Source organism: Lepisosteus platostomus, chromosome 7 (genome assembly GCF_059453375.1).
Source record: "Lepisosteus platostomus isolate fLepPlt1 chromosome 7, fLepPlt1.hap1, whole genome shotgun sequence".
NCBI lineage: Eukaryota > Metazoa > Chordata > Actinopteri > Semionotiformes > Lepisosteidae > Lepisosteus > Lepisosteus platostomus.
The window spans coordinates 5565190-5582385 of record NC_142617.1 but is presented as its reverse complement, the minus strand read 5'-3'; the positions used below and the strand labels follow the sequence as shown (position 1 = coordinate 5582385).

General features: G+C 46.3%; 2 protein-coding genes and 1 long non-coding RNA gene across 5 annotated transcripts; 1 reads left to right on the top strand and 2 right to left on the bottom strand.

Moving 5' to 3' along the window:
* Positions 1–6006: 6006 nt before the first annotated feature.
* On the bottom strand, positions 6007–7030 carry LOC148657986 (uncharacterized). The gene is made up of 2 exons (XR_015940540.1): positions 6894–7030; positions 6007–6293 (listed from the first exon to the last, which is right to left on the bottom strand). It is a non-coding gene; the product is annotated as an uncharacterized LOC148657986 (long non-coding RNA).
* Positions 7031–8587: 1557 nt separating this feature from the next.
* Positions 8588–11230, top strand: mtif3 (mitochondrial translational initiation factor 3). Of its 3 annotated transcripts, XM_088638809.1 has the most exons (5): positions 8588–8682; positions 8813–8863; positions 9389–9873; positions 10091–10245; positions 10954–11230. In XM_088638809.1, exons 1-5 carry the CDS (start codon positions 8603–8605, stop codon positions 11182–11184), a joined length of 1002 nt encoding a protein of 333 aa, XP_088494935.1. In that variant the 5' UTR covers positions 8588–8602; the 3' UTR covers positions 11185–11230. The 3 variants fall into 3 exon arrangements, with proteins under 3 accessions (XP_088494935.1, XP_088494933.1, XP_088494934.1); XM_088638807.1 differs by lacking the exon at positions 8813–8863; XM_088638808.1 differs by lacking the exon at positions 8813–8863 and having other exon boundaries at positions 8669–8779.
* Positions 11171–15381, bottom strand: gtf3ab (general transcription factor IIIA, b). Its single transcript, XM_088638806.1, has 9 exons — positions 15152–15381; positions 14795–14895; positions 14469–14565; positions 14080–14168; positions 13236–13309; positions 13035–13118; positions 12041–12270; positions 11741–11794; positions 11171–11489 (listed from the first exon to the last, which is right to left on the bottom strand). Exons 1-9 carry the CDS (start codon positions 15341–15343, stop codon positions 11367–11369), a joined length of 1044 nt encoding a protein of 347 aa, XP_088494932.1. The 5' UTR covers positions 15344–15381; the 3' UTR covers positions 11171–11366.
* Between the last annotated feature and the right edge of the window lie 1815 nt (positions 15382–17196).

Here is a 17196-nt window from a genome sequence, read left to right as displayed (position 1 = left end):
AGCCAGGTCTGCGGCACACTTCAAGAACGGACGAGCTCAATTCTTCAATCGTTAAGTAACAGGAACATGAACAAGCGAAATGACTGAGTGGTTCGCTGAGTGATCCTTAATTATGTTTGGATTGGGTTTTTTTTGTTTGTTTTGACGGGGGACAAGAACAAGATCAAGCAGAACTAGAAAATACATTCGGTCATGAACCAAATTGTACTGGAGTTGTTACGTTAGACAAAGCTGAACTTTAGTTTTTGTTTTATTATTGACATTATTTTTAGAATTTTTACAGATTGTTTTCAGTTATTGGTATTCTTACGCTGCTTGGGAGGAACACATTACAGGACAAAAAAAAAAAACATAGTTCTTTGAAGAAGGTGCCTGGACCACCTGGCCAAAGAAGTTCTCTGCTGCAGTGATTTTCATGAGTGTCTCATGAATAAAAGTCGATATTTGTGTGTCTGTTGGTGTCTGTGCACAGGCTGTCATGTAAATCTGTGTCTGAAGGCTCTGATAGTCTGTCCAGGGCATTGCTGCTGGGTAACAGCTCTTCAGGGCTGGCAGGATAATAGGCCATTCAGTCTCCCACAAAGTACTTTATTTATTGTGGAGTAAACACTGACATTATCCATTCTCTTCAAATGAGGATCATGGAGCGTCAGCTAATTAAACACTCTTTCAGATCATTTACTCTCTCAAGTGCCTCCAAGCATGGCTCCCATTAGGAGAAAGCCATGCTATCTGCATTTAGAAATTTAGCTATACATTTATTAAAGTGAAATTCATCCATTAATTACCTCTGTCACCGGCCTCTCATAGCACCCTCATTACAGAAGTGGGCTACCTGCTGAAAGCCGACTGAAACAATTTTACCAACATTCTGTGAAGTAATTAGACCTTCTAACACCCCCTGCCATTGAGTACAGTGTAATTATTTTAATACAAAATGAAATCCCAAACCAGGAGGATCATTATGTAAAAATACACGGTAATAAACCATTAGCGATGATTTTATTTTTATTAAAAACGGTTACAACACCTGTTCAAGTCAGAAATTAATTTATCAAGTAGTCTGACCAAATGAGCTATCCAGAGAAAAGTTTTGGGCTGCTGTTACATAATTTCCTATATATTACAGGCTAGCCCTTCCCCCACCAAGCAGCAGACTGTGTGGACAGGAGCAATATAATGAGAAAGCAAAGGAATTTTGTGTTGTAGTTTAAGTTTTCAGCTGAATAAGAGATGTATCTATTGTGAATTAAACAAATCAAATAAGGGTTAAGTATAAACAAATGAATTGTTTGAGGTTTAGTGGGGTAATTATGTTTTTTTTTAAAAAACACTAAACCGCTTCCTTTGCCTTAATCATATCACAATTAGAAGCAACTAATTAGACAGCAATATAATAAGAATAATCTGAGTAAAAACCTAGTAGAAATGATTAAACAGCAAATCAAAGCTCAATTCAAAAAAGGAGTTTCTGAGGATTTAATATGTAGATCCTGCCACCAGTCGAGGAAGAATTAGACTGCTGTTGATGTTCTTCAGCAAGCGATTTTCCTTGTCATTCTCTGAAAGTGCAAGCCTTGTTTGATTAACATCTCTTGGGACATTTTGTTTTTCAATCCAGAACAACACAGAACGCTGTGTTGACAACCGAGGGTGTCACAATACAGAAAATCTGTGACCTCTTGGACAATGAAGACAAAGGGAAAGGGAACCAATTAAAAAATTAGACAGCTTTTGAAGACGAAAGAAAGCGTCTGGCCATGGAATCACAGGATTGTTCAGCGGCTTGTAAATGAACATTTAAATTTCGTAAGGAAAATAAATGCAAGTGGATGCAATAAGGTATGATCCGAGGGCATGCCAGCCTCCACCCAAACCTGAGTAGGACAGACTAAGAGGCTGAAAATGCATCATGATAGCTGGTATTTTCCTTGGCTCCTGATGCACAAAATCTTGAAAGGTGATGGAGACCTGGGGGATAGAACTGACCTCACCCACAGCTTTCACAGAACTCGCAGGTCTCACCTGGCCTGTGTTTAACCAGGGGTATTGGTCACAAGGCCCAGGACAAGCCCGGATGCTGGTGAATATAGCTGTTAAAATCACAGTGCCTTGTGCATTATGCTTCTCATCATTGTTCGGCTGTAAGCAGCTGACCGAAGGCCGGCTGTCACACTGATTTCCTTTATTAGTAGCAGAAACAAGAGAGGTTGGGTCATCTGCAGCTTTTTTGTGATGTTGTTTTTCCTTTTCGGCGATTTCTCACTCGAAGACCCTAGGATAAGGGAGCAACTTTGCGTGTTATCTGTAAATGAGTAACACTGTGGGGATCCCACAGAGCAGTCTATGGGAGGTTCTGATCCAAGTATTCAAAATTCTCAACATCTCTGACAAAGTCAACCCAGTGCGTTTCTTCATAATGAACCGTGAACATGTGCCAGAGGACAGAAGAGGAAACTACGTAAAAGTGAATTTAAAAGCCAGAGCAGTACACCCTTCTTAACCCAAAGGGTTGTGTTGTGGGTGTCTGGAGCAAGGTACTCATCTATGTTGTTGAAGTCAGTACCACAGTTTCCTTCAAGAAACTGCAGCATGAGGTTCTGGATCGATTGACTACGAATTACTAAATGGGCTGTGTGGGTTGAATAGCTTCTCTCATTTGTAGCATTTTTATGTCCTTGTGTTTCAATGAAACAACATGATAAATGAACAATACAGATTTAAACAATAAGACAGCAAAATACAATTATTTTTCCACTTATTTTTAACAGAAGGCATTATTAAAAAAAGAAACAACAGTAATTTGGCATGGGAATTTTAACTGAATACACATAGATGCTATCCTTAGATTGTACCCCAGAATTTTATGAGCCCGTTTTGGAGACAGGTCAAGAGAGGTGAACACTGTGGATGGAATCTATATACTTTAGCTCCATATAGTTGGAAATTGACATGTAGCTGAATGATAACATATCTTCGTGAAGGAAAACTGCACACCCACTCATATCTCACAGAGACAGGAAGACTGGACATGATTACCAAAATGAAGATCTGGAGATGCTACTGTGTGACACACACACAAGTTCATCCAGATACACACATACACACACACACACAGCTCATCCAGATACACAGACACACATGGCTCATGCAGATAAACAGATACACACACTACTCATCTGGATACACAGACACACACAGCTCATCTGGATACACAGATACACACTACTCATCCAGATAGACACACAAACAACTCATCCGGATACACAGACATACACACTGCTTATCCAGAAACACAGACACACACACAGCTCATCTGGATACACAGATACACACACAGCTCATCCAGATAGATAGACACACACACACTCAGCTCATCCAAATACACACACACACACACACACACACACACACACACACACACACACACACACACACACACACACACACACACACACACACACGGCTCATCCAGATACACAGACACACACACAGCTCACACAGGCAAACAGGCGAGGGACAGAGAAATACAGAGCAGTCCCATCGCCCCCGAAGCAGAAGCCATTGGCACGAGGAAGGGGGAGAGTCGGGGCAAGCCTGAGCAGCCCAGGAGCCGTGCCTCATTGTTCAGCACATAAAGGCCGGAGTCAGTGCTCCCCACTCCCGGCGCAGGCCACAGAGCAGCTGGGTGCAGCAAACCCCTCTCAGCCAATTAGAGGGCCTAGCTGCATCAGAGCCCTCACCCAGTGCACCTGCAGCTGAATAGCGATTGATTAACATTTTCGAAGGCCCATAATAGACTTCTCAGAGGGAGGGTTAGAAGGTCTGACATCAAATGAACTATTTATGCTGTTTATTCTCTGTATATATGTGTCTGTTTCCCTCTCCGTTTGGATTCTCCTCCACCTGCCACAGCCGACCATCGGGCCCTTTTCTTCTGACTCAGAGGGGCTGAGTTGCCCCCTTTTTGTTTTTCAAGGCAAGTCTTCTGTCCAGCGCTGTGTAACCTAAGACTTGTCCTGGGGCAGCACTGACATGCCACTTTTGGGGGTCTCCTCGAGAAGGCCCAAATTCATGTCGCACAGCTACGCCGGAGAGCGCTGAACAGGCCTCTCTGCAAGGAGCTGGGGAGGGGTGAGAGGGTGGGTTCTGAGTCCCTCACGCAGGAGGGCTGGAATAGCCGTTTGTCAGCCTGTCCGGCTGGGCAGTGGACACATTCAACTGAGGGGGTTACATCCTGTACTGTGGCAAAATATGGAGTCCTTATTTTCTCGTCTTTCGCTCAGTGAAGTGCCCCCTGAAGGAGTTCTAGAGTCTTTTTTTCTGGATTCATTTCCGAGTTATTCTTGCATGACCGATAGCTAAAGGAATAAGCTAAAGGAATCTCAGCATTACCATGAATAAGGAGAAAAACGTACTTCCTAGATCATTAGATAAGATAACATCACTTTATTAGCCCTATACAATTTCTTGCATTTGGGATTTGTCTTTTCGCAAACCCCAGCTTACTCTCCATGAGACACACAGACAGGGAGAGAAGCTGGGGGTCAGAGCGCAGGGTCAGCCATTTATGCAGCGCCCCTGGGGCAGTTGGGGTGAAGGGCCTTGCTCAGGGGTCTCAACGGAGTAGGATTCCTCTGCCGGCTGCGGGATACGAACCGGCAACCTTCCAGCCACAGGGGCAGATCCTGAGCCACGGAATGTGTTGCCCGTCTGTTACAGGTGCTGCATAAAAATGGTATCTAATGTTCAATGATGTCTCTCTTTGACCTCTTTTAAAATAGACTCTTTGTAAATCTGGTGACAGGTTTACACCATAATTTACTATGATATGAATCTGCCTTAGTCCCTGGTAGAGGGACTTGCCTTGTTAAAAGTGTACTTCATAAATGCCAGGGGACTTCAGCTCAGCCAAGCAGCACACAGTCATGGCAGCGTTTCTTTCCACTCAGCTGTTCTGCACTGCGAGAGGCCGGGTGTCACCCTTGCAAAGTGCAATCCATGCATCTCATTTAGAAACCAGCCCCCCTAGGGCACAGCACCCTGCCTTTCCCCGGGACAAGGCTAATGTTTCGGGTTAATGCCAGTTCCGTGACCCAAACTGTCCTGCAACAGTGCAGCCTATTTCCAGTGGTGTGGAACACCCAGAGAACAGCAGGCCACATCAGGCCAGTTTGTTCCTCACATCACAAGAAAACAAAATCATTTCTTTTCGAGCCCAGAGGGAAGCCCTCTCATGGGTTAAGCTGGGGTTTTTGTTGGGGGCAGTGTGGTTGTGCAGGACACAAGCCTCCATGCGCAGCACTAATTGGGAGCGAGGCAGCTCTGGCCTCCAGTGTGAATGCTCATTCTGAGAACCTGTCTGTCTTCTAGCTCAGTCAAGCATGCACACGGACCCACCTGCTGGTAACAAACGAAGGACGTTTTCTTTCCTTTCTCTTCTCCTCTAATGGGAGTTACTAACTGCTCTGCTACAGGCTGCGGCTGCCACTGGAGACCACTCGCTCACTGAACAGAAATGGTTGATTTGCAAAAACAAAAGGGAATTCTGAGGGGCTCCGGACCCCCAGACATCCCTGAAAAACATCATCAGAGGAAGCTGGCTCTCAGAAAAGAAAAGCCAGGCTTTCTCCCTATCAAATCTGATTTGGCCTGCATCAGCAGAAACATCCCAACCCTTTGAGTGCAACCAGATATTTCAACCCAAAAGACTCATACTGCTGCACTGTGTTTTTTTACAAGAAAAATGTAAAAATTGTTCTATTGGCTCTTACTTTTTTTAGAGGATTATAATAGAGATGAATAATTAGACATTATTAAAAGCATTTGAAATTGCTTGTGTTGAATAGAAACATAAGTAATACACTTAATGTGAGTAAACAGTTTGATATGAGCAGTGTGGGAGCCATAGGTATTTAAATAGAAAGTGCAATCAATAAGAAATTATATGCGTTATCTGCAGGTGTACCTCAGTGAGTAGGGTGATGCGACACATGAAAATCCAGCTGTTTTTTTTTTACTTTATTTTTAATGTCCTCAGAGAGACTACTTCTTCTCATCGAGCCAAAATAATTCATGACGGAATTATTTTGACTGCACCTCGGAAATCACTGCTTGATTTTCGTTGTTTTGCTAGCGGCAGGACACCGTGGACCATGCGGAGCTCTTCTGCCAAGCGACAACGTCCTCTAGTGTTGCTGTGTTGTGTCAGAAGAGCAGGTCCTGCACTCCTCAGCAACAGCGCATTGCTGGCAGACAGTGAAGCGATCTGCAGGGCTTGTGCTATTGCTGTACTGCACATAGGAGGAAGAGATGATATCGAAAATTTATTTACCAGACAGATGAGCTCAGAGGCCGACTTAAGTCACCCTACTGTCTATCTGAGCGGGTGACTACAGGACGTCCACTGGCTGAAAGCCCAGCGCCCACTACTACTCTTTTGTGAACAGTAGAACCGTCCACAGCCTGTTCCCCGAATTGTGGAACATCCTTAAGATTGTCAGGACACATCAGGGCTCGTCTCTCACACCACAAGAAGACGAACCACACAAACACTTTCGGGGCTCGTTCTTTTGAGCACACACACAGCATGTTTACAGCCGAGGCGGCTGCTCTCAGCCCGACTCCTAGTCACAGCCTGTGTTCTGACACAGCTCCTATTCACAAGCAGTATGGAAGGCACGCCACTCATTCTTCTGCACCCTTTCAGTTGCTGTGCGCTCTTTAACTTCGCAAAGGCACAGTGAAGGGACGGAGTTTAACTGCCAGCCTGCGCTATTCAGTTTCTTAGAAATAAAGTCCCTTATTGCCAGTCTTTTCATTTTCCTTCGTTTCTTCCCTCTATTTTTCCACCCCTTCTCATAGCCGACGATTTAAGCTAAACTCTGACCCACCGTGACCCCGCGCAGTGACCCCTCTTCTTGCCGTGTTTGAACTTCCTGTAGTTGCAATATTGAAAGGGGTCGCTGACGAGAAAGGGCTTCTCGGTGGCACATAATGGCTGGCGGGTGCTGCACAATCCCATCAGACCTCGGGCACGCAGGAGGTCAGCACCTGTGCTGGGCAGGTGACGGCGTGGCGCGCTGCGATAGGCTGCGCTGCCGCGATCCCACACCGGGGTTGACCGCCATTCACGAAAGTGAAGATTAGATTGCTTTTGTGCGGAGGGACGTTAAACAAATTAATCTATTGCTGTTCATCTGACTGTAAAATCTCTAGATTTACTGTTTCTAAAGGGATCTTTCACTCTGCCCGGCTGGGGCCATGCTGCGCCCTTAGTCCTGTCTTAAAAAAAAAAGACGCGTTTTCATGTCTTTGTGGGGAGCAAAACAATCAACAAATATGAAAAGAAAAAAAAAACCCATACAATAACAGCCATATAAAACATCTATGTACTCTTTAATCAACATTAATTTGATTTTAATTCGCTAATGCCCCCCAAAATATCCCCGCCTCTTCGTTTAATCTCCCCTCCCCTGAGTGGTCCTTGAATACTTTAGAAAACAGCCCTTTGTGTGTCAATAATTGCCTTTTTCGTTTTTGTAAGACCCTGCAAATTATCCTAAAGATAAAAGACGGCCTTTGAATAGGAAAAAAAGATTATTTCAGTTCTAAAAACGGTTCACTCATCGTAGTACAGAATCTGAATTATTTATACACGCAGCAAAGCAGATAATTAACAGTGGGGATGAAAAACACGTTTTTTTTTCTTTAAAATATCTGTCCTTTAAGGGAAATAATAGCAGTCTATTCTTCACAGCCACATAAAGAGCCACAGGGTTCCTTAAGGAATATTTATTAACTCTTCCGTATTGCCCGAAATAAAAGCAGCCTATCAGAAGTATTGTGCTGCTCCAAAGTGTGTCAGCCTTCATTATTTTCAGATGAGCACTGATGTTCCTAGCTTCGCTTGACCACAGGCAAATAACTTTCGCAAATGTTCGCAAGAGTTTGCTGTTGTCGGAAAATGTAATTTAATAGTTTAGAGCACGCAAGTTGCTATTTCATTTTCCAGTATTGGCTTATTTAATGTCCTGTTTTCTGATTTTGGGTATTTCTGCATTTTTATGTTTGATCTTTATTTGAATACCATTAGATGAACATATCCCTGTGCTTTAACTGCTACATTTCATGGTTCCTCCCCTTCCTACGCAGAATCTTAACCTCTACGCGTGTTGTTAAGAAAAAAAAGTTATATTTTTAAGATTCTTCAGATGAAATCTGAGCCTTTGCTATCTGAACCAGCCGGGATTTCAGACATTTTCTCTTTTTAAAGTTTTAGAGTTTGGAGTAAGGATTAAGATAATGGTTGGTAATAGTTTAGTAATAATATTGTAATTTAACAAAGAGATACAACAGTTATCATAAAATTATGCAGCGTGGATAATAACCGGGGTGCTCATAAAATGTATTTACACTATAAATCGCAAATAGTAGAAAAATGGAAAATGTGGAGCAATGTTGTGAGCTTACAATTATCCTTCCATTACATGGTAATATAGTATAAGAAAACTGCAAACAAATAAACACAATACATATGTACTTCAGCATAAATCTCTCGCGTTAAACGGTTTTGTGCTGAGGCGACGGTCTGTAGTTAAACATGCCTAAGGAGAACTACAGGACTACACCCAGACGCGACGCCTACGTCATCATTGTGCGACACATCGGCGCTGCACAAAGGTAGGACCTTCTCCGCTTCCAAACATTCTCTGCAAAGGTCTGGGGGCTCAGCTTGAGCAGACGACGCTTGTTATTTGTTTGATTCCCCCTGTCCCAGGTATCATCGCTAATTAAAAGCGTCTCTTTTCAGCACACTACTCCCCTGTATTCCTCCCTTTGGATCGAAGCGGGTGCATTTAAGGTAAATCACTTTTTTGCATCGGGCTAAGGACGTACAGTACGATTTCATCCCCGTTGACGTTTGTTTTACAGTAATCAATGTCAGTGCCTCAGAGATACAGACTCAGTCCTTTGGCACCTCTGCAACTTTAAGGCCATTTGCAAGTATTTATCTAAGATTAAACCATTGCAAATTAAACATATATGCCGTGCTGTAGCTTTCGTATTGCCTAACATACACAACCGAAGAACGTCCATTAGCGAGACGTTTTGTGTTTTCAGTCTTTCTGCTTTTGAGCGTGGGATTAAGTTCGTGTTTCTTGGCAGCACCCCACTCCAGCCATTCCATGCCCCTGACTTGAGATGCAGTACTCTTAGCTACTGTAAGGATTTTGGATTGTTAATTGCGGATGTGCTGCAATTACTGTGGGAGCAGGCTCGCTGAAACTGTTGTAAGAAGAACCTGGTGGAGGTTTGGGGATCAAGAGCCTGTTAAACACTCAGATAAGCAAGGTCGTTTTGTAACCTTTCTGGTTCTTCTTGTCAGAATGGCGGCGGCGTGTTTGAGGAGAGTGGTGCTTCAGGCTGGGAGGCAGGGCTCCTGTTGCCTGGGATTCTCCAGCCCCGCGTGGCAGCAGTCCCCTGTGGGCTCTCTCTGGAGGCTGGCCGCCCAGCCCAGGGGCGTCCTTCCTGGCCCCGCGTGGAGCCGGGCGGCCCGGCCGCTGACCACAGCCAGCAGCGAGGAGGAGGAGGAGGGCAGGACGGCGAAGAAGAAGCAGGACCCCCGCGCGCGGAAAACGGTAGGCAGCGTGGGCAGGAAGATCCACCACCGCGTGGTGCGGGTGATCAGCGAGCTCGGGGAGGACCTGGGCCCCCTGCACCGTGCCGACGTCATTCGCATTATGGACCAGCGCGAACTGAAACTGGTGCCCCTGCGGGAGAACGAGGACCCCCCTGTTTACAGGCTTATGACTGGGAAGCAGATCCACGAGGAGCAGCTCAAGCTCCGCGAGAGGCAGAAAGCCCAGCCCGGTAGGTGTGTGCGGAGGTCTTGCGTAGCTTCAGGTTCTGCAGAGCACAGCCCCTGGATCAGTGCACCTGCACAGTGGTTTTACTCTTCAACAGTGAGTTGGCCTTGTGCACTGACCTGCTCCTTAGTATCGGCAAGCTTATGCAAAAAGGGGGCTGGATCTGTTGTTGGGAATTGAGGATTAAGCAAGTTTTAAGCGTTCAGTGTCCCATCCTGCAGCCCCCACGCAGGTGAAGGAGCTGACTCTGTCCTCAGACATCGCCCGGCACGACCTGGACACCAAGGTGAAGCAGATCCAGAGCTGGGTGGAGAAGAAGCTCCATGTGAAGGTGACGGTCAGAAAAGGTTCGCCAGCAGCAGAGATCGCCGAGCTGGTGAGTGTCGAGCGCGCTACGTGCTGCTGGGGTGAGCGGTCCCCGTTTAACAACACCCTCTGCATCTCAAGCCAGCCGCAGTGAGATGGGAGTTATTAAATGAGGCTGGGGAGGGCTAACAAGAAGTTTCACGCAGCTGTACAATATGAAACTTGCTGTAAATAATGAACTGAAACACCTTCCTTCACATTTGTCTCGAGCACCCCCCTCTCTACCCCATCTCCACCTTGCTTCAGTCCTCCCTGAATGGGGGGGGGGGGGTCAGGCCTCCATCTGCTACCCATTAACTAAGCCGGTTAACCCACATTAGACACCAACCCTGCACGAAGGTCCACCTTCTCTTCCTTCAAAGGATGATGTACTTAGAATATTAACTAAACTGAAAGGATGACATTTCTCCCAACTGGTTTTAGTTACACAAGATCAGTCAAGCTCAGTCTGCTGCAAGTGAGTAGAGACCACTGGCCAGGCTAGAGCCTAGCAGACAAGAAGGGGAGAAGTGGAGACATAAGGGTCTAGCAATCTGAAAAGGATCACTAATAGGGAGCAGCATTAAAATATAACAAGTCTATTGTATTTGCCACTCCTTGTAGGAAGGATATTTACATGATGGTTGCTTTCACCCAGTTCGAACATCTGCCTTGAGTGGTCAATGGGCGAAGTTAAATGTGCGATTCTTCCTTCTCTCCTGCTGCACTCTGGAAACAGGAAGGCGTGCTGGAGCAGGTCGCCCAGCATCTGGCGGGCGTTGCCATCTTCATCTCCAAACCCAAAGCCATCAAGGACGGGAAGGCAGCCATGGGCATCTTAAGGGCTCTGTCCCGGGCCGAGCTCAGCAAGCTCAAGGCGCAGGAGAAACAGCAGCTGCTGCTCAAGGAGCAGGATCAAGCGCCAGAGACCCTCACAAACGACCCACAAGACAAGGTTCTGCAATCGTGATGTTTACTTTAAAAAAAAATTAAAGTGATATATATATATACATAAATTTAAATTGTGTGCAATAATGCAACTAAAAAAAAAGCTTAAGGTTGGGGAAAACAGAATTAACACTGGTGATTTGGTAACATGGAGATCCAAGACTTCACTCCATATGGCAAGATGTCTCCCGACAGGAGGGGCCGTTAAGTACTCTGCTCCTCCGACTCCAGGGAGGCAGCTTGGAGGAGCTGGGCGAGCTTCTTCTCATCCTTGCAGGGCTGGAACCCGCTGAGTCTCGAGGCCATGCTTCGCTTCGGCCGCGGGATCTTGTGACAGAAGAAGATACACAGCGGCATCAAGGATTGTGGAAATGCAAAACTGTAGTAACGTCAACCTGGAGTCTCTTTGGTGTCCATGTTTCCTTCTCAGTCAATACAAGATTTTATCAGCAGCATTTATTCAAATTTCCTGCCGACGTAAAAGACGTACAGACAGGTGACCTCCATACAGGTTTCTGGAAATCGGAAGGTTTTGTAAAAAAATAAAAAATTAATAATAATAATAATAATAATAATACCTTTAGCTTCTTCTTTTCCGGATCGTGCACAACACCATGTCGCTGCAGACTTTGCTGGGGGAGGAGGGAGAAGAAAAAGAGCACACTCGAATGATTCCGATCATTACAACAACCTGTGCAATTGGTATTTGGAAGTCACACGAGACAGGCGATTGAACTGGGCTGACCCAGGGTGTAGAGATCCAGTAACGGCAGCGACTGGCCTTTTGTGTTTGAACCACAATGGAAACCGACTGCCTGTGGGGGGGGGGCAGAGGATCAGACGTGCCGCTGGGGGCAGGGAGCTGGTGCTGGCCTTACCCGCATGGCGAAGGCCTTGCCACAGCCCGGGTGAGGGCAGGCGAAGGGCCGCTGCTCCTCGTGGAAGGACAGGATGTGGCTCTGCAGGTTGAAGGGGGTCGTGTAGGTGCGCTGGCAGCCCTCCCGGGGGCAGTGCAGGATGGGCCGGCCCTCCTGGTGGATCCTCTGGTGCTCCTGCAGGAGTCTGTTTCTCTTGAAGGTCCGGCTGCACTGGTCACACTGCAGCAACTCTGAGAGACCAGCAGAGGCAGTCAGCCGGCTCCCGCCACCTGTGCCCTGCCAGCACTGCCCCGGGGGTTCTGGGAAGTGGAGCCAGGTGCAGCAACTGCCTGGGACGAGGCTTAGACACCTCTATGCTTGGTGCAGACCATGGACTTTTTGTCACAGTCAAGCAACAAGCATATTGTACGGTGGTCAGCTGCTGGCTGCAGTTGTATGATCACCCTGCAACTCACAGAAGCCTAGCAGGTGTGAGCCTGGTCTGTACCTGGATGGGAGACCTCCTAGGAAAGCTAAGGTTGCTGCTAAAAGAGGCTTAGTGAACCATTAGGGGGTGCTCACCCTGCAGGCTAGGTGGGCCCTAATACCCCAGTACAGTGACAGAGACACTGTACTGTAAAAAGGCATGGAGGAGACATGAAACCGAGGTGGTGCAGGGGACTCCCCATTGTCTGTAAAGAGGTTTTACCAGAGTGTCCAGAAAAGCACTTTGTAACTGTAAGCTTTTTATAATTATGGAACAAGTAATAGGTTTATTTCATAATGAAAAGAGAAGAAACAAAACAACATTTCGGCCATGGAGCCTTCTCCAGGTGTGAGCTGAAACGTTTTCCCTTTCTTCTCTTTTCAGCAGGGAATAAACCTACTTCTTGTTCCTTTGCAGCCTATGCATGCTGACGCAGCTCCCCACCTGAACTGCTCATTATAATTATTATACAACAGGTTATGGGCCAGGCTATTCGGTCCAATCTAAGGTTTCACCTTCCACTTTTACCTTGATGCAAGGCGTTCTTGTGCTTCAAGTACTCCGTCCAGTTCTTGCCCACAAATGAGCAGTCGTCTTCTTTGCAAGGGTAACCTGCTCCAAAGAAAAAAAAAAGATCATTCAGTAAGAATTAGTATCCAGGAGCACCAGTACTGCCCTGGCTGACCCCTGCCAATTACCATCCGACACCCCAGTCGGAGCCGAGCTCACCTCGATGGACTTTCTCGTGTCGCTTCAGCTTGCTGGGGATGAGAAAGCGTTTGTCGCAGCCCTCGAAGCTACACCTACATACAGGAAGAGCACAGGTCACCCAGCTGCAACGTCCTCGTCACACACAGTGCTTCACTTCCGAGCAGGGGAACTCGGTCCATCATGGTGGAGAAACTGGGCCAGCTCAGACTGGACTTCCCATACCAGGGTCTAAAACCAAGCTGTCAGTGGAACAGCAGAACGGCGAGATTCTTGCACTGAAGCGCATTGACTGGGAAGTCAATCTGAATTGGACATGTTTCTGCACTGTACAGCAGGGGAGGTAAAGGGGCTTCCACTTGCTCTTCCAAGGTGAAGAAGCCAGTTCTCTTAAATACCTCATGCCATGCTTCACTGCAAATATTCAATAGCTTTGCAGCTCCCTGCGAGTAGCCTTGTAACCTGCCTAGAGTTTTAGAGCCAGATCATTAGAACTACGTAACAGCTTGAGTGGGAGAACTAGAAGACACCAGGCCCTGAGCCCAAATCACTCCAGGGGTTCAAAAAAAAAAAAAAAAGACATCAGTTGTGCCAGATTGGAAAAGCTGCTAGTTATGATATAGCAGAGCTGTGGGTGGCTTTTCAAGAAGTTGATCACAGTAAGTATTTTCACATATATGCAAGGCTTTTGTTGACTACTACATTGTGTATCCTAGGTGTGGAAATCCAACTTAAAATCAGCAGGACTACAGCCTGTTGAAATGATCTGCTCATCTCTGGGGAAAGGCTCCAACACCAGAGTCCAGTTTGATCTTTTTAATACAGTCTGTATCCATTTGTTTAACTCCCTTTTGGTCTTACTTACTTAAAAGGCAAAATATTGGTGTGTTCATACTCGTGGGACTTCAGCTGGTTGTTTTTCTTGAATGATTTCCCACAACCCTCGTACTTGCACTGCAAAGAGACCAGTTCAGGTGTCAGACTGGGTGTACATCAATGACTACAATACAATAAAGGGAGGGTCTGTGTGTAGGCTTCAGAAGTATAACAGTAACTCTAACCAAGTTCAGTTCATTTGTCAGACACAGAACATGAGAATCTAACTCAGAACTAGTTAATATGTAAATACCATCCAAACATTTACAAAAAAAAATGCCACAGGTACCTCACTGGAGAGCTGACAATGCAAATACAAAAAGACAAAAAAAAAAGAGGTTATTGACAACTCAAAGCACAGTAAACAGCATCACTCACAATATATGGCTTGCCCTGGTGTTCGTGTATGCGAGCCACGTGCCTCTTCAAGCTACAGTTTATGGGGAAGACTTCATCACACCCCTCAACTGGACACCTGCGAGAGATGAGAGGGGCAGTATCGGTAAGGCCAGTGTCCCTTCTCTCGATTTCAACAGTTCCACGTTAAGTGCTACACAGCCACAATAAGTCAGAACACCAGCATTCACTGGAGAAGATGAGGAATGCCATAACATCCATTAGGATTTGCTTCGTCCACAAAAATGACAATTTCACCGCTATCTCGTGTGATGAGTTCGCGGAGCGGCTCCGCCCACCCGACTCACCGGAAAGGCTTCTCCCCGCTGTGGGTTATCTGGTGCCTGGTCAGGTGAAAACTGCGGGTGAACGTCTTACCACAGCCCTCATAATCGCACACGAACGGCCTCTGTAGAGAGGAGATTTGAGAGCCGTCTGACAGAGACAGACTTGATCACACGCTGCGTAAGAGCCCAGCTGTGCGGAGTGCAGAAAGAAACAGCAGGCGTATCAAAGCCAAGTGGAGTGAATATCCGCGGCTATAAAAACCCTGAAATGCATCAGAAACGCGTCCATCTCATTTTGGCTAAAAAAAAAAAAAATGAAAGCCTGACCTGAAGACGGAACCGTAATACGGAATGAAACACGACAGTGGACCGACTTACCTCCCCGGTGTGCTTATACTGGTGCACCTCCAGCTTCCAGGCTTTATTAAAGGAGGCGCTACAGTCAGGAAATGAACAAATAAACCTTTTAACGGGATCTCCCATTGTCTCACCCATGGCAAAAACGGAGAGTGGAATTATAACACTACTTGTTACACTAGAACTGCTAAACTGCACACTATCACCCTCCATCTTGCCGCACACGTGCTCCCCGTATATCCTGGCCGAGCATACTACCCTGAAGCCACGGCAGGGGTGGGATCGGACCATGTTTGTGCTGTGCAAAACGGAAAACGGAAAGCGAAGGGCATGAAGACCAGAGAAAACGATTTATTAGTAACTGTTATAATCCACGACAATAAAAAATAGGCCATCCTGTTATATTTTATTTTGTCTGCAATTACCTAACACTCACGTCCTCCCCCTAACGAATAGAACATCCTTCTACTCCCCGCCCAGTATTGTCAGTCTATAATATAGGGATCCTTGAAGCGTATTTTTTCCAATTTACACACATTATATATGTCAACAAAACGCCGTGTATATGTTTTTCCTTTATTGTCAAAATAATTATTTTAATCAAAATTTACATTTTTCTAAAAATTATCTTACTTTTTAGCTGAACATGCTGGCTGCCTTAGAAACTCCCTTCCGTATAACAAGTGACCTTAGCCAACCGGACAGCAAGCTTCACCAGTGCTCGCTGTAATACAGTGTCTGCAGCTGTAATACAGTAACTGCAATAAAACTGTTACTTTTATTGGGTCTTCTTCTAAGAATCGCTACATTTAACATTCTGCGACGCTGGGGGCTTTCGTGCCTGAGTTACATATTGCATTTCTATGATGTGTTATGAGATAAGATCACTTTGTTAGCCATATACAATTTCTTGTATTAGGAATTAGTCTTTTCACATACCCCAGCTTGCTCTCCATGAGACACACACAGAGTGAGAGAAGCTGGGGGTCAGAGAGCAGGGCCAGCCATTTATACAGCACCCCTGGAGCAGCTGGGGTTAAGGGCCTTGCTCAGGGGCACAATGTAAAAGTAGGATTCCTCTGCCAGTCATGGGATTTGAACCAGCAACCTTCCAGCCACAGGCGCAGACACAGATCCTGAGCCACAGTGCGACTGCTCCACCCCTTATTATTGATAGTCTTCCCCAGGGAAGGAAAACAGTGGCTTTCATAGGGAAAGGGGCATTTTCGGGATGAACAGTCACGCAGCTGTGCCTGTCTAGGCTCTGAAATTCCAGCGCAATTTTAGACACGTAGATCAAATCTCCTATCTCCTTTGCTCACTGCTAAAGAGATTTATCCCCATAAACCTGTTCGTATATGACAATCTCTCGAGAGCAGAGGCCCCTCTGTAGGCTGTCTTTGAACTTCTCCGAAAGCCAGAGTATCTGGTCTGCCTACTGCGCAGGAAAGGTCAAGCACAACGTCCCCCGGTGCAGGTTTTCCACAGGCACGCTTGCACTGTGCCCTCGTGTTCTACTTGTGTTTGTTTCCCCCACACGGCCTCCATAAAGAAACAGAAGAAGCGACACTCACACCCCGATTCCTTTCCTCTGAATCACCCCTGCGATCTGTACAGTGTCCGTTCTCCAGTCAGTGTGGGTGACTTCCCCCGTGGCAGTGTTGAAGTGATGTCGTGCTTCCTTGGCGCCCTCAGGTGCACCGTGACAGCAGGAGCACTGGAAATACTGCACTGTTCTCGTCGTCGCTGCTCTCTCCCATATTCACTGCTTTGAATAACCGTGCTGTAGCCTTCGTGAAGGAGTTAAGGGCTCTGTTGAACCAACGTGTGATAGCCGCTTCTGCTCGTATCTGCCCCAGTCAGTGATTCCAAGTCCATTTTCAACTCCCTTGTCACTATTCGGACCTTAACAGTGGTGCGGTAGTTAACATTCGTATCTGACAGGGCTGGACCCGGGGTTCAGTTCTGGGCCTGGGGTGCAATCTGCAGGGGGTTTGTATGTTCTTCCTGTGCCAGTATGGGTTTTATTCCAGGTGCTCTGTTTTCCTTCCACAGTCCAAACACCT

What these genes read in the sequence shown, in the direction of transcription:
- mtif3 (XM_088638809.1), top strand. Translation starts at nt 8,603, where the DNA reads ATGCCTAAGGAGAACTACAGGACTACACCCAGACGCGACGCCTACGTC. An exon ending in TCGAAGCGGGTGCATTTAAG is followed by an intron (nt 8,864 to 9,388) that starts GTAAATCACTTT and finishes TCTTCTTGTCAG; the next exon opens with AATGGCGGCGGCGTGTTTGA. An exon ending in GAGGCAGAAAGCCCAGCCCG is followed by an intron (nt 9,874 to 10,090) that starts GTAGGTGTGTGC and finishes CCCATCCTGCAG; the next exon opens with CCCCCACGCAGGTGAAGGAG.
- gtf3ab (XM_088638806.1), bottom strand. Translation starts at nt 15,343, where the DNA reads ATGGAGGGTGATAGTGTGCAGTTTAGCAGTTCTAGTGTAACAAGTAGT. An exon ending in AGCGGGGAGAAGCCTTTCCG is followed by an intron (nt 14,566 to 14,794) that starts GTGAGTCGGGTG and finishes CATCTCTCGCAG; the next exon opens with GTGTCCAGTTGAGGGGTGTG. An exon ending in CGGAAAAGAAGAAGCTAAAG is followed by an intron (nt 11,490 to 11,740) that starts GTATTATTATTA and finishes TTCTGTCACAAG; the next exon opens with ATCCCGCGGCCGAAGCGAAG.